Below are 14382 nucleotides of genomic sequence, written 5' to 3' on the forward strand. Positions count from 1 at the left end.
GGCTGAAGAAGGTAAGCAGAGAAGGAAAGGTCAGGAGGAGATTTAGAGATACAGCACTTGGCTGTATGCTCCTTCCACAACCCCTTTAGCATGTGAGGCCCAAGACGAACAAAACCCGGTCCGGACCTTAAGGACTTTAGATTTCAGGAATCAAAGTCGAAAGACAGACGGGAAAGCAGGCGACAAAAGAAACACTGGGGGAAAATCCTTGGGAATGGATAAAGGCGACGAGCAGCCTGGAGTTTCCTCTCAGACACGCTAGAAAATGGAAGTGGGGTGGGCACAGTTACTGCTCGAAAGCCACCGAAGCACTTCGGACCCGCCCTGCACAGCGGCGCGGCGAGGACAGGGAGGCCGGACCCACGAACCAGCCCTCAGGCCCCTGCGGCCGCGCCCGCTCCACCGAGCCTCCGTCCGTGCTGCTCTCGGCGTCCGAGGGTGGTCAAGCCTCCTGCCCCGCTCAGTCTTCAGCGCCAGCCGCGCGCGCCCGCTAGGGGTCACGTGCTCCGGGAGCGGGGCAGGGCGGGAGCGGGAGCTGGAGCCCTCCCCCGGGCCCGTTCCCTGCGCCCGCTGCGGGCTGCGCGACGTGGATGCGGGCGGCGGCCAGAGCCCGTGAGGGCCGGGTCGGAGGTTACCGGGTAGAGGTAGAGCACCGCTCCCACCAACGCCAGCAGGAAGGTAACAGCGAAGATCGCGAAGTCCAACATGGTGCCTCCGCCCGGGAACCACGTCTCAGTTCCGCGCTCCGCTGCAGCGTCCCAGCCTGGCGGCACCCGAGGGACAGAGGGGTGGGCCGGGGCGCCCGCGGGACTTGCGAGCGAATAGGTCGCCCGGGCGTGGCCTGGGCCGCTGTGGGCGTGGCCTGGGTCGCTGGGGGCGTGCCGTGGTCACCCCTGCGGTCCGGCGGCGAGAAACAGCGAGACCCGAGGCGGGATTCCGGCGGATTCGACTCCGAACACGCCCACGACTCCCGGACCGAGTTGCTGAAGAAAGAGGGACCCCGCCTTCTAGAAAACGTTAGAAATTATCGTCCTAACCAAGTGTTTTCCAAGTGGGTTTAAAATACATATATCAAAATAAAAATAGCTCAAGTTAATCATTGTTGTTGCACGTCTGGATGTTCTACCACAGTCTAGTGATTTTTTAATCAAATATATGGACACATAATTCACAATTATTATGTATTTACTTCATGAAATATGTGTCTTCCCTTTATTTCAGCATGATCTCTATATTTTTATGATCAAGATTTTGACATCATTTGTCTTCTGTTGGCAGAAATGCCAAATTATCCTGTTCCCAGTCATTGTGGTCCTTGAAAAGATTTTTTTTGATAGACTATTTTAAAACAATCTTTTCAGGTTTATATAATTATAAATTATATAATTTATATAATTATATAATTATATATTATAATTATATAATTATAGTCATATAATTAATATAGTCATATAATTAATATATGGGATAGTTTTAATACTTTCAAATTGAAGAAATTTCGCTCTGTTAGCAAAATTCCAGGCAGTAGAAACTGGAATTATCAATAAAAATTTATAGTTAATATTTAGCTTCAGAAATGAACTGACTTTTATCTATGGTGTTCAACTGTAATGGAGTTGTTACATATGGTACCATTGTTATTACAGCAAATATTGTAAAACAGTTTAAATTTATGGTAACAACTGTATCATTTTTGATTCTCACCGTCTCTTAAAGTGAAATTGAAGTCGCTCAGTCTTGTCCGACTCTTTGCAACCCCATTGACTGTAGCCCACCAGCCTCCTCCATCCATGGGATTCTCCAGGCAAGAATACTGGAGTGGGTTGCCATTTCCTTCTCCAGAGAATCTTCCCGACCCAGGGATCGAACCCAGGTCTCCCGCATTGCGGGCAGACACTTTAACCTCTGAGGCACCAGGGCAGCCCTCACCATCTCTTAAAGCAACAACTAAATCTGTAGGGTAGTGTAAAGAATTGGTATCACACTTTACATCGTATCTGCTGCTGCTGCTAAGTCGCTTCAGTCATGTCCGACTCTGTGCGACCCCATTGACAGCGGCCCACCAGGCTCCCCCGTCCCTGGGATTCTCCAGGCAAGAACACTGGAGTGGGTTGCCATTTCCTTCTCCAATGCATGAAAGGGAAAAGTGAAAGTGAAGTCGTTCAGTCGTGTCCGACTCTTCGCGACCCCATGGACTGCAGCCCACCAGGCTCCTCCGTCCATGGAATTTTCCAGGCAAGAGTACTGGAGTGGGGTGCCATTGCCTTCTCCAACATCATATCTAGACCTACATATATATTATTTTAAAAGGAATTTAATATGGAAAACTGTTCCTAAGCTGACAGTTGCAACCACCATGTTTGCCACAATAATTGTCAAGTGCTTCCAGTCCATTAATGGAACCCTAATGTTTTTCCCTGGTGGCTCAGACAGTAAAGCGTCTGTCTACAATGCGGGAGGCCTGGGTTCAATCCCTGGCTTGGGAAGATCCCCTGGAGAAGGAAATGGCAATCCACTCCAGTACCATTGCCTGGAAAATCCCATGGACAGGGGAGCCTGGTAGGCTACAGTCCATGGGGTCGCAAAGAGTCGGACACGACTGAGCGATTTCACTTTCACTTTTCAATGTTTTTTAATTAGGCAAAAATCTATTGTGTTTATTCTGAGAACAAAGATTGCTAATTTATCTATTTTTATCGACTTGCTCAAATACTGTTTGCACTGTTATAGTCTCCTCCAACTTTAAAGCGTAACCTACAAACCCTTACAGCACTTAGATGCAGTCCCATTTTATTTAAAAGATATAGAACATGAGATATGAAGTATTTCCCTAGAGCCTGAGCAGTGTTAGCTATGAGGGTGGATATTAAAAGTTCAGTTGACCACAAAATCCTGATTAACCACTAAATCCTGACTGAATGCCAAATACTGATTTGCCCATGTGGGCATAAAAATTTGACCATTTTTATGGATTTGTGATATGTGGGTTTCTCTCGAGCATGGGGCCCAGGGCAGGGGCCTCTCTTGCTCTGTTTTATAGGTAGTACTATCCGTATAAAAGGAGACTTCTGATTAGATTGGCCAACAGGAAATAGTAGCTTAGGATGAAAGGAAAGTCTGGATATTCATTCTCCTGGTTTTCATGCTGTGGACTCACTGTTGAGTGCAGCTTCTGTCATAAGGCCCCCACACAGATACCCTTTCTAGGAGCTAGAACTCACTTCAGGCTTGGGGTTAATGACAGCTCACCACTGTTGCTAGTCTTGGGGCACTGAAACCCTGTGGTTTCCTTAAACCCTTCCCACATCTTCGTAAGTTTCCATTCTTGAACTCTTTTAATTTCAGCATGCCATCTGTTTCCTGTTGGGACTCTGATCCACATGGTAATTATCATCATCAAATTTGCCTATTTGGTGGGTGCAAATATTTTTTCTCAATTCTAATGAATAAGGGTAATCAGATACAGTTTGCCTTTAACTGGAAGAGAGAGTATTACACCTTCAGTGTAATACACCTGGACATTGTCATTTCTCCTCTGTAATGTGAGCACATATACCTCTAACTTGTTTGTAATGGTATTCCACACAATATCTTGTCTGTCCGTAGTATGTCTGATGACATACTATTGAGACCTGGTGAGCATAAAGTAGAAATTCCTAGATGCCTTAAAAAAAAATACATGCCAGAAAGTCAAAGAGAAATCTCAAAAATTATTTAGGAGTCTGGCATAGTGATAAAGTGCCTACAGGTTGAGTGGCAGGAGTACTTGCATATTGTAACAGCAGTCTGAGATGGCGTTTAAAATGCTGGATATTTAGTGGGGATTAATACATGCGAAGGATGAAACCTGGATTGGGCAGAGGAAGTGGAATTATGATGCAGCCCCCATAACTCCTAAACCAACCTAGTGGGGAGTTTGGGATGAGAATTACAACGATAATTGGGCTTTACTGGGCCTTTTTTCTATGTACCCACCTTACTCTCTTCCTGAGAAAAAACTTGGAAATTAGCCTCTGTGGTTTTTCCGAGGGCCACAATTGATACTTACAGTCTTCTTTCTCCTCTATCCATACTAGAATCTCTACTCACCAAGTCTTGAGGCTTGCTTAGTCAGCCTGGAAGAATGAATGAATGATTCTGAACTGCCCGAGTCCCTGGTGATCATGTACTTCTCAGACTATGGTTTCTCTATCTACAGACACATTTGGGCAAAGAAGTACAAAGTAGTGCCCAAGGAGATCGCCTGGGTTCTACACTATTACATATTCCATTATGTAGTGTCGGCTATCCCTCTCCCTAATTATCCGGGTCAATTACCCCTCACATCAGCTAGCTATTCTGATGCTTTATCAGCATGCAGCTTGTGGGTAATGGACAAGTGATCCTGTTGTCATGGGCTCCCTCCAGCATTTATTTCCTGTAAAGTGGGTCCTATGATCTAAGGTCATGTTATGTGGAATTCACTGCCAATGGATTAATACTCCGCTGTCCTTAAGGTAATAGTGCTGGCTAAGGCCCTGCAGACATAAAAGGCAAACCGTGTACATAAAATACATATCTATTCCTATAAGAATGAGCTTCTAGCCCTTCCAGAATGGAAGGGGCCCAAAATACATAACTTGCCAGCATGTGGCCCATTGAGGAATGAGGAATGCTTGGGCACTAAGCATTTATCTTCATTGTTAGTAATCTGGACATTCATTGGTGGCAACAGCTAGGTCAGCCTTGAGAAGTGGAGGGTTCATCCTATTAAGCCCATGGATAGTCTCCATTTCTGCCATTGTGGCCACTTTGTTCATGTAATTCCCCATTGTACCGGCCCTAGAGTGGCCAATGCAGGGGCCACCTGACATGACCTGAATTGCTTGTTTGATCCACTTGATTGCTTAATGCCTCTTTCATGGTGGATGCTCCCGATGAGTGCTAATATTCGACTCAAAGATTTTCATGCTTCTTTCCTAATCCCATATGTCCATGTACACACTTGTATCTGACACCTTCATGTCCCCAGTCTTAAAAATCTTTTTCCATTTATGCCTCTCATCAGCTGGCTAGGTCTTTCATCATGGCCCATGATTCCTATCTATAGTCTAACCTTAGGCCCCTTCTCTTTCCACCCAAAGTAAATGACATGGTGTACCACTAAAGATCTGCCCACCAAGATGGTTTTCCCTTGCCACTGTTTTTCAAGACCACCCGTAAGTAAGGCTTCAACTCACCTGCTATCCATTTTTGTCTTTACTCACATACTGAGCCATCCCCTCTGTAAATGCACTTTGGTCTTTTTTCTCCTCTTATCTACTCATACAAGATGATTTGTAAACCAATGTGTTAGCTGAGGAAGGGGCACTGGTGCAACAGTGGTGGAGACTTTGGAGATCTGGGATCCTTGCTCAGGTAGCTTCCCTCTTCCCTATGGTCCTTAAGACATGGTGGTCTGACAAGACTTAGCGGATGATAGGTAGTGTTGGGAAACAGTCTGTTAAGAGCAAGGTATAAACTGCCATTCTGTTCTGGACATGTCTTTTAAAGGACGTCTGTATAGCAAACAACCTTAGAAGGCAGAGAGTCCCCTTCTGGAATAGAAGGCAGGTTTGCTTACTCATCAGTATGTTTCCCTCCAGGGCAAAGGTCAGGAAGGTTTGTTTGCAGCCCATTATAAAAGATTCAGCTTTCCAAAACTCAAATTCTTCAGTTGTGACATAAGAGTGTGAAATGCATTCTTTTAGGTTCATCTGTAAGTTGATAGTTACGGGTTTTGCATTTAGGTCTATAATTTGCTAAGTTCAAATAGCTTAGCTAATGTTAAGTTCTAATCAGACTATATAAATTGAGAATTACAAATGAGCTGAAGAAAGTAACATTACTTTTTTATTTGATTCAAACTCATTTTCATATACAAAGCTAATTTATTATTTACAAAATAAATGCATATTCTTAAAAACTGTTAGACTACAAATTTCCAAATGACTAAAAAATGTGCAAATTTTTCAATTATCTTCAATCATGCTATACAGAAACAATCAAACTAGCTCATATACACACACTGAAAAATTTTAAAACATTCAATGTAACAAAACAAAACATACATCTTATATATTTAATTTTAAAAGGATGAGAAAGGGAAGAACGTATTGCACCAAATTAACAGTAACTTCATTATAATGAGAATACTAATCAAAATTATTTACACATCTTTATTAAGTCTAAAACTATCTCAACTTTAAAACCTTTTTTTTTTTTTTGGCATACAAGTATTCATTGAGTCACAGTTTGCAGTCAATAATCAGATATAAATAAGGCTTAATATTCTCTTTTTAATGGTCAATTCCAGTAGAACAAATGAGAAGGAACACTTTATGATAAATACATAACTTTTTGAATTCCTTAAATATTTAAGTAGCAGCACAATTTGCAAGTACTTTTTTAAACAAGTAATTCTGAATTTTTAGCTATCCTCCTCTGAATTGACTATGTGCATGTATATATATATATATATATATATATATACACACACACACATACACACACACATTCAAATCACTGTCACCTCTATGATAACACTGAAATACTCCTATTTAATCTGGGTCCCAGAAAGATTGACGTAAGAAGCAAATCATATGTGTTCAGTATTTTTCAATCTTAATGTAATTCACTTCTATAACAATGAACCAGACAGAAAATGACTGGTTAGATGATTATTGTTTGCTCATATTTTTGCTACAAATCCATATAAAAGCAAACAGTTGGGGAAAGGAAAGCAATACCCACTAGGAATTTCTGAAGAGAACAAACCAGCCATATGGTTTTCTGTAAAGCTAACTGTAAAACAGTAGCCACAAAAACTTTTTGGTGATGGTATTTAAGAATTGGAGAGACCAGTAAAAAGTACAATAGGAAAAAAAAATAAAAAGTATAAAAGATCTTTAACAGTAAGATGTACTGAAATATGTAATAATTTTGGAAGAAATGTAGAAACTATTGTAATTAAATATTTTGAAAATTATCCATGAAAAAGTTGAAATCCCAAAGGAATAAAATTATTCCCTTTAATAGCTATATAAGAAACTAAGGGGCTGAAATTTTTTCAATTAAGTCTGACACCTGACATTGTCTTACCAGAACTACTCTCTAAATTGTTTATTGATTAATATAATTTTAGTATTCTAAAGAGAAAAATATGTTATCATAGATAAGCTTTTTTTCCTCCAAAATGCAAGAGGAATATTTGTTGAATCTGTAGATTGAGTCCAGTAAATATTAAAACACATTGCTTAGATATTATGGGAAAATGTTTCTAAGATAAGGAACAACAAAAATAGCATTTGAATATTAACTATTTATTTGGAATACTGGCTACCAGAAAGCCTCTAATTTTATACACATTAAGTACAATATATTATTACAAAAATAAATTTTAAAAGGTCCATTGGAATAAGACTTTTTAAAAGTTTATATTTTAATCAATAAAATATAATTTTATTTTTCAATCCCACCTAAATCCTAACTTGTTTTCTTTCTCAAATTACAATGCTGTACTGTAATAGTATTATAAATAGCTAATCAGTTTGTACACTCAAAAATAGTTATAAATTTTAAATAATGAGACAGCCATTTTAAGTGAAAACACACACACACACAAATACCGAGTCCACTAGCAGTCAACTTTGAAAAATGAATGGGAATTTAAAAAAAAAGAATTGGTAACCTTTTCAATGATAATATTGTGGTATTATTATTATGGTAATATTTGCAAAATAAGTTTCCAAGGAAACAGTAAAATTAAATCAAGGAAAACAAATGTTGACCAAATGACTTTCTACTTGTTCTTTTCCTTTGAATTTTCAATTCATAAGATTAAAGGCATTAAGACAAAAGTAAATACAACTTTATCTCTGTCCTTTTTTCACTAAAGCCATTAGCTTTATAGGTCCAAATCCTACAGTGTCTTTAAAAATCATCCACATGTGACAAATGTCAGTGAGATAATCTAAGAAGATGTATTTGATGAATTAACTACAATATATCAGAAAAGTACTTGGTAAGATAGCCACTTTTACATACTTTCTTATACTGATGAAAATCATAATTTCTATAATCTAAGATGGCCCTATGTTTTGAATGCAGAAAATTGATTGTTCTCAATACAGGCTTAAATGTTAATGCTCTATTTTTTCTTAATACTAGGACTTTTCATACGAAAAATTAAGAAGTACTTCCATACAGAGGCTACACCTACAAAAGTCCTCAGAAGTGCTTAGGGAATTTAAGTCAATGCTTTTAATTAGGAAAACTATTGATTAGTAGCTTCAAAGCTTTAAGAGATCTAAATCAATGTTTTAAATCTAGCATTTTGTTACTCATGATTTTATTAACACTTAAAAATATTACCTAATTCAGATATGCAAAATATTCACTGATAGTCACTAGGAACTAATACAAGCAAACACTTTTCTGGAGACAGATATTAGTCACAATTTTCAAATATGAAAGGTCTGAAGAGAGTTTATGATAAGAATAATGCAAACTGAAAAGGAAATTTAGTTGTTACTGTGGCATGCAAAACAAAGATAAGAAAGCCATTCCAAGCAAATTTTAGAAACAAATGTCTTCAAGGATAATGATCACACCTATTTCAAATAAGCCTGTGAATACCAGATATGATTTATAAAAAATGAATGGATATAATTTCTATAGCAGAAAATATTTTGATTTAATAACCCTGAGACATAGTTTTTTTATACCAAGAATATCAAGTAAAGAGGTTCAAAATATCCAGAGTAGTGCCTAAACTTCTGTATATTTATAAAACTTCACAGAGAAGTCTACCTGTAATCTCAGTTAAGAAACAATGGCCTTGAAAAATGCTAGATTCAAATTAAATAAAGCTGTGGCCCATATTTTAATAATATTGAAATGATGACTGTCATTTCAATAATACTGAAATGATGACAACAAGGACTCTCACATGGGAAAACTCTCTAGAACAATGTTCTGGATGATCAAGTTTAAAAGCAAATCAAATGTATGCATGATAAATAAATAAAGCTAAAAGAATACTGAGAACAATATTTGCTTAGAGTGATAAAAATGTTTAAGACTAGTCACTTACTGGGAAAGGACAGTTTTAGTTGATCAGAGAAATGGGAGTTAGGACAAGCTGAGTCTGCCTGATAACAACAGATTAGATTTAGGAATAAAAAAGAATGTATTTCATTTCTTACTCAGTCAAAAACTATATCCTAAAGACAGGTTTAAGAATTTATTTATGGATGACATATTTAATGATGTATTTGAAGAGACCAACCTTCATATATATATACCCACACATGATATTACATGTTACATGATATTGTTTAATATTTATGTAATATTTACATCTAAAATAGTCCATGTACTTGCATCTTTTCATTGGAAAGGTGATAAAGACAATGCTATTCACTTTATAAAAATAAATATATAAAAGGAACGTTAGCTCTTTAAATTCAATTAAGAGATTTCCATTAGTGATTCTTTTAATAATAACAAGATACTTAATATACTTAAAGGCAAAGGCCATGTCATGGTGTCATCATTAAATAAAAATAGGGTATTCAAGTTAATTTCCTCTATCTACTTCTATTTAAGCTTTGATTAAGATTCAACTTTCAAATCTAAATTCTGATTAATTATGAGGGCACGTTTCCTCCTTCAGAAGGTTAAAAGTGCTTTTCAATACTAGTTCTTAAAGGATAATTTTTATACACCTTAACACAGAGAAAAAAGGAAGCCTCACTGTTGTTCTTTGTTAATGACAAATAAATACTTGACATTTTCTCGTCTACAAAAGGATGTGACCTGAAAAAGCACTGTGACTAAAGGAAATTAATAGAAATGGATTCATAAATGACATGAGCTTCACAGGCTTATAAGACTTTAAAACAGGGAAAGGGGTGGGGGAAAAAAAAAAAAGACTTTAAAACAACTGGTCAAGCTCATTCATGCCCTGCTCTATTTTTCCCTTCTCTCCAACTTTATCTAAGTAATGACAGAATACTGTTTGGGAGGAGTTGAAAAAATCTTACAAAGCTTCTTTTTTCTCTAAATGAGTAGTACCTGTATTATATGTTTTAATACTTGACCCTTACTATAAATCACTCCGCATCATCAGGATGCAAAGATTTTATTTGTGTCAAGAAACAAAAGCAGAAGAAAAGTTCTTCAAAGACAACATATTTCATACAACAGCTAAGTTGAGATATTATATTCATCGTCTAAAATGTCCACCTGTTACTCCACTAATGATCCTATTCATCTCTCCCATATACAATACAAAACTAATTTGTATGGATAACATCTAAATACACCAGAATCCCTCAAAGTATATCTTTTCAGTGATTTTACCTAGCAATTTTTAATTCAGTGGTCTACACTGTTTAAAAGAGGAACTGCTCAGCCAAAAGTGAAAGTCGCTCAGTCATGTCGGACTCTTTGCGACCCCATGGACTGAACAGTCCATGGAATTCTCCAGGCCAGAATACTGGAATAAGTATCCTTTCCCTTCTCGAGGGGATCTTCCCAACCCAGGAATCAAATCTGGGTCTCACGCATTGCAGGCAGATTCTTTACCAGCTGAGCCACCAGGGAAGCCCTATTCAGCCAAAGCTACTACTATATTTGCTTATTTAATAAACTTTAAGTTCCATTCTTCTAGACTGTTGCTAGTATTCTCAAACACTTTTCTCAAAATTTTGAGATTTTGGTTTTCACTTTTTGGAAAATGTAAGGATGAATTCTAGTGCTCTGAACATCTACTATTGTTCTAAATAGAAGATCTACTGTGAACAAAGCTTCTTCATGTTTGTGCTATAAAATGTACCCTGCTTCTTTAGTTACTCCATCTAAACAGTAGCAAAGTACCAAAAATTTAGGAATTTCCCTCTAATAATCTAAGTTAAACTTTTCTGTAACTTCCAAAGCCAATAACTTCCAAAACCAGTATTAAATAACCTTAAAAATAAAAAAGGCATCCTTATACCAAAATCCCTAGATTAAAATAGGCAAAAGAAACATTTCCAAAGTTTTGATTTAGAAACATTTTTTTTAAAACTTCAACATTTAAAATACCAAAAATCAATCATTTTGATTCTCTTGACTTCAAACCTACAAAATAGCTTTTGGAGGGTAACCTACCTTTTATAAGATGAAAAATGAAAATATTGATGAATATTTTATAAGAATGAAATATTTTATAAGAATGAAAAAACTAATAGAAGAAATTAATCTTAATATATCATAATCATCTCTACTGACTTGTTTTGAGGCATTTTTACCACAAATTACTGAAGTCCTCAAAAAAGGAAACCTTCACATTTACGGATGTTCTACTTTATGCTGCATCAGTTTATGTCAGTGTGATTAACCTAAACAGAAGTTTTTTACTGATAAGAGAGAGGATTTTAAATGACTGGAAAGAATATTCGTCTACAACTTTTTGCTAGTTCTTATACAAGCCAATCAAATCTATCAAATAGTTTCCCTATTATAGAATCCTTCACTTCTCATGTATTTTTTACTCTCTCATAGGATTATAAAGAAAAGGGTAGTAGACAACTGTGGGCAACAGGCAACAGGAGAGGACTGCAAAGGGGAAATTCTTCAAAGATTCAACTGAGAAGACAACTGGATAAAAGGAATTCTATAGTTTGTGGAATAAAAAAAATATTATTATTTTAAAAGGTATCATTGTAAAAAGTCTTTTTCTCCTCTTTTTTCACAGACCCCGTTTAGAAAGCCACTCAACCACCCACTCTTAGGAAAAAAAAAAAGCAGCTAACAAACAGAATTTCCTCACCAAACCCGTGGAATCTCAGATTAAGGACACTCAAATAGTTGTAAAAGCTTTCTGACCTTACTCAAAACATGACCTTACAAAAGTAGAAGGTTTAACAATCTCTTTGAATTCTAAAATAAATCTATCAGTACTTTAAAATCTTGAATAGCAAAGCATAATGTAACATCTAGCTATGTATAATAAAATTAATTGTAATCCTAAATTATACATAACATGAAACAGAAATGTGTATTTTTAAAAATTACTATATCTAAATGACTAGTTTAAGTTATGCATATCTTTTCAGTTCATCAATCATATGAAATAAGTAAAAACATAATTATTTGGGTATCATTTCTAACTCCAAAAATTATTGAGGGAAAACACAGTGTTTAATAAAGAAAAAGCCAAGAAATTTTGTACTCTGCATATATAAATTGAGCTGCAAATGCTATACAGGACCCAAATGTCAAAATCATAATTAGCATTTTTCCTTAACTATACTACTAGTGAAATATATCTGTAAAATGTATCTCTAGTTTCTTTTATTCCTACTCAAACTTTATTATTTAAGGATGATAATATGTTGCAATAAATTCTCATTAGTAATATGCTAAGTAGTAGTGGGATGTGCCAATGTACCAGTTTCAAAAATACAAGTATGCAACGGATGCTTTTCAAATATTACCTCTGATCAGAAGTTCCATAAATAAATCGTATTTTTAAATATGGTGGTCAGTAAATAGAATGATTAACTAAAGAAAGCATTAAAAGCCATATCTCTCAACTGTCCCATTATCTCTATCTACTCTTTTATTAGAAATACAACTTTTGCTATTTATAATAAGTGAGTTGAATCTAACTTCTTCATTTTTAGAAGTTTATTTTTTAAAAAAGATCTAATTATCCTTAGGAATAAACCACTAAATCTAATCAAATGTCTTTTCTCAAATTCATCTTAGTACAGACTAAGAATTAGTTAATAAGATAGATTCAATGATGTTAACCAGAAAATTTTTAAGTGGATAACAGTAATATCTATGACTAAATTTATACATATGCCAAATTTATACCAAATTTTGGTAAATCCTGAATGATTTTCAGGGATAACAGACCTGAAGCATTTGAGATAGTTGAGAGATGTGGTTAAAGTGACAAAGTGATAAATCAAATTTCAGTTATCCATGACAGAAGGTAGAAATAACAATCACTTGGAATCTTGAGTATTATATTCAGTTTCTCCAGCTGAGATCTGGCTGAGCCGTTTGCTAGATCCCCACAATTTTCGAGAAAGCTGACCTGAGCGCATCTGTTTAAAGTAATCCAGAGAAATTAAGAATAAATGTTATTAAGTATGAAAAAAATGAAATTAATATATAAGACAATGATTTTGTAGAGTGTAAAAGAAATAGGTTTGGTTAGCAGAATCATTAACATTTTAATGATTCTTAATTAATAATAATTAAAGAAAGGCTTTTCTACACTGTCTTTTAGTTGAGAAAGATCAAATACCAATGTATAAATTTTTAATTAAATGTGCGGTTATATCAAAATTACAAGACTCCCTTACATTATGTATTTACAAAACTACATTTCACTTCATTAAAATAATTTCAAATTATACTTAATCTCGCCGATAAGACACATAGCTTTGAGGATTTTTCTCCTAATTACAGTACTATTAATGACAATCACAATCATAAGAAATTAAAATAACATTTTGATGAAAAGAAAGTAATTTTTAAATAGTTTGATCTAAGAAATTTAAAAATTCTTTATCAATAGAATGATAAAAAGTAATTTAGAAAAAAAGAACAGCATAAGCTCTTTGAAAGTGAGAATCACATTTTTCCACCATTAAATTTTTTACCACTTAGCACACTTCTTGGCATATAACAATTATTAATCAAAATTAACTGAATCAGTGGGTTAATGCCCCTCTGAAAGTATAACATTTCTCTATCTAACCATATGATTTGTTGGAATTACTTTCCCAAGAGCAATCTACTTTTTAATGGTGCTTTATCTGCTACCCTTTTATAATGGTTACTTTTCTAGGGTCCATTCATTAGAGATAAAAGACAGGCCTCAAGCAAAGACATTTTGGCATGTTTGCTCTGCATTTTCATTTCCAGACGTATTTCCAAAACCATCATTGCTATTCATCTAGTTCCAGTTTAACATCTAATTTACAAATATGGATTCTGTACAACAGCATAATGTATAAAACTGATACATGATTTAAAAATACATATTAACCAACATTTTTTACTTTTAGATAAAAATAGATGTTGAAATAGAACTCTTCAGAACTACTGATCTATTTAATTTCTACATAAAATTATAGAAAATTTCACATAAAATTATATTTTAATTATGCAGAATTCTAAGCATTCAATTATATTATTTACTAAAGTAGATCCATAATTCAGCTAATGGGAGATGAATTTCACAAAGATGTAAAAATAGATAAAAAATACTTTTAATCAAAATCTACACATAATTCAAATTCTATTGTTGCAGACTACATAAATCTTTCAATGGGGACCAAAAACTTATTTGGTAAATAT

The 14382-nt window shown here is 35.5% G+C and overlaps 2 protein-coding genes across 7 annotated transcripts in view; both read right to left on the bottom strand.

Annotated features, from left to right (window-relative positions):
• Window positions 1-997, bottom strand: part of CYP20A1 (cytochrome P450 family 20 subfamily A member 1) — a 44186-nt gene extending 43189 nt beyond the window's left edge. The window contains exon 1 of the mRNA XM_005904264.3: window positions 636-997. Within this exon, the coding sequence (XP_005904326.1) occupies window positions 636-707 (72 nt within the window). The 5' untranslated portion in view covers window positions 708-997. The remainder of the gene's footprint in view (window positions 1-635) is intronic.
• A 4852-nt stretch (window positions 998-5849) lies between these two features.
• Window positions 5850-14382, bottom strand: part of NBEAL1 (neurobeachin like 1) — a 163230-nt gene continuing 154697 nt past the window's right edge. For all 6 annotated transcript variants that reach the window (XM_070387937.1, XM_070387932.1, XM_070387955.1 and 3 more), the window contains one exon: window positions 5850-13121. In XM_070387937.1, the coding sequence (XP_070244038.1) occupies window positions 13020-13121 (102 nt within the window). In that variant the 3' untranslated portion in view covers window positions 5850-13019. The remainder of the gene's footprint in view (window positions 13122-14382) is intronic.

This window comes from Bos mutus, chromosome 2 (genome assembly GCF_027580195.1).
Source record: "Bos mutus isolate GX-2022 chromosome 2, NWIPB_WYAK_1.1, whole genome shotgun sequence".
NCBI classification, from domain to species: domain Eukaryota; kingdom Metazoa; phylum Chordata; class Mammalia; order Artiodactyla; family Bovidae; genus Bos; species Bos mutus.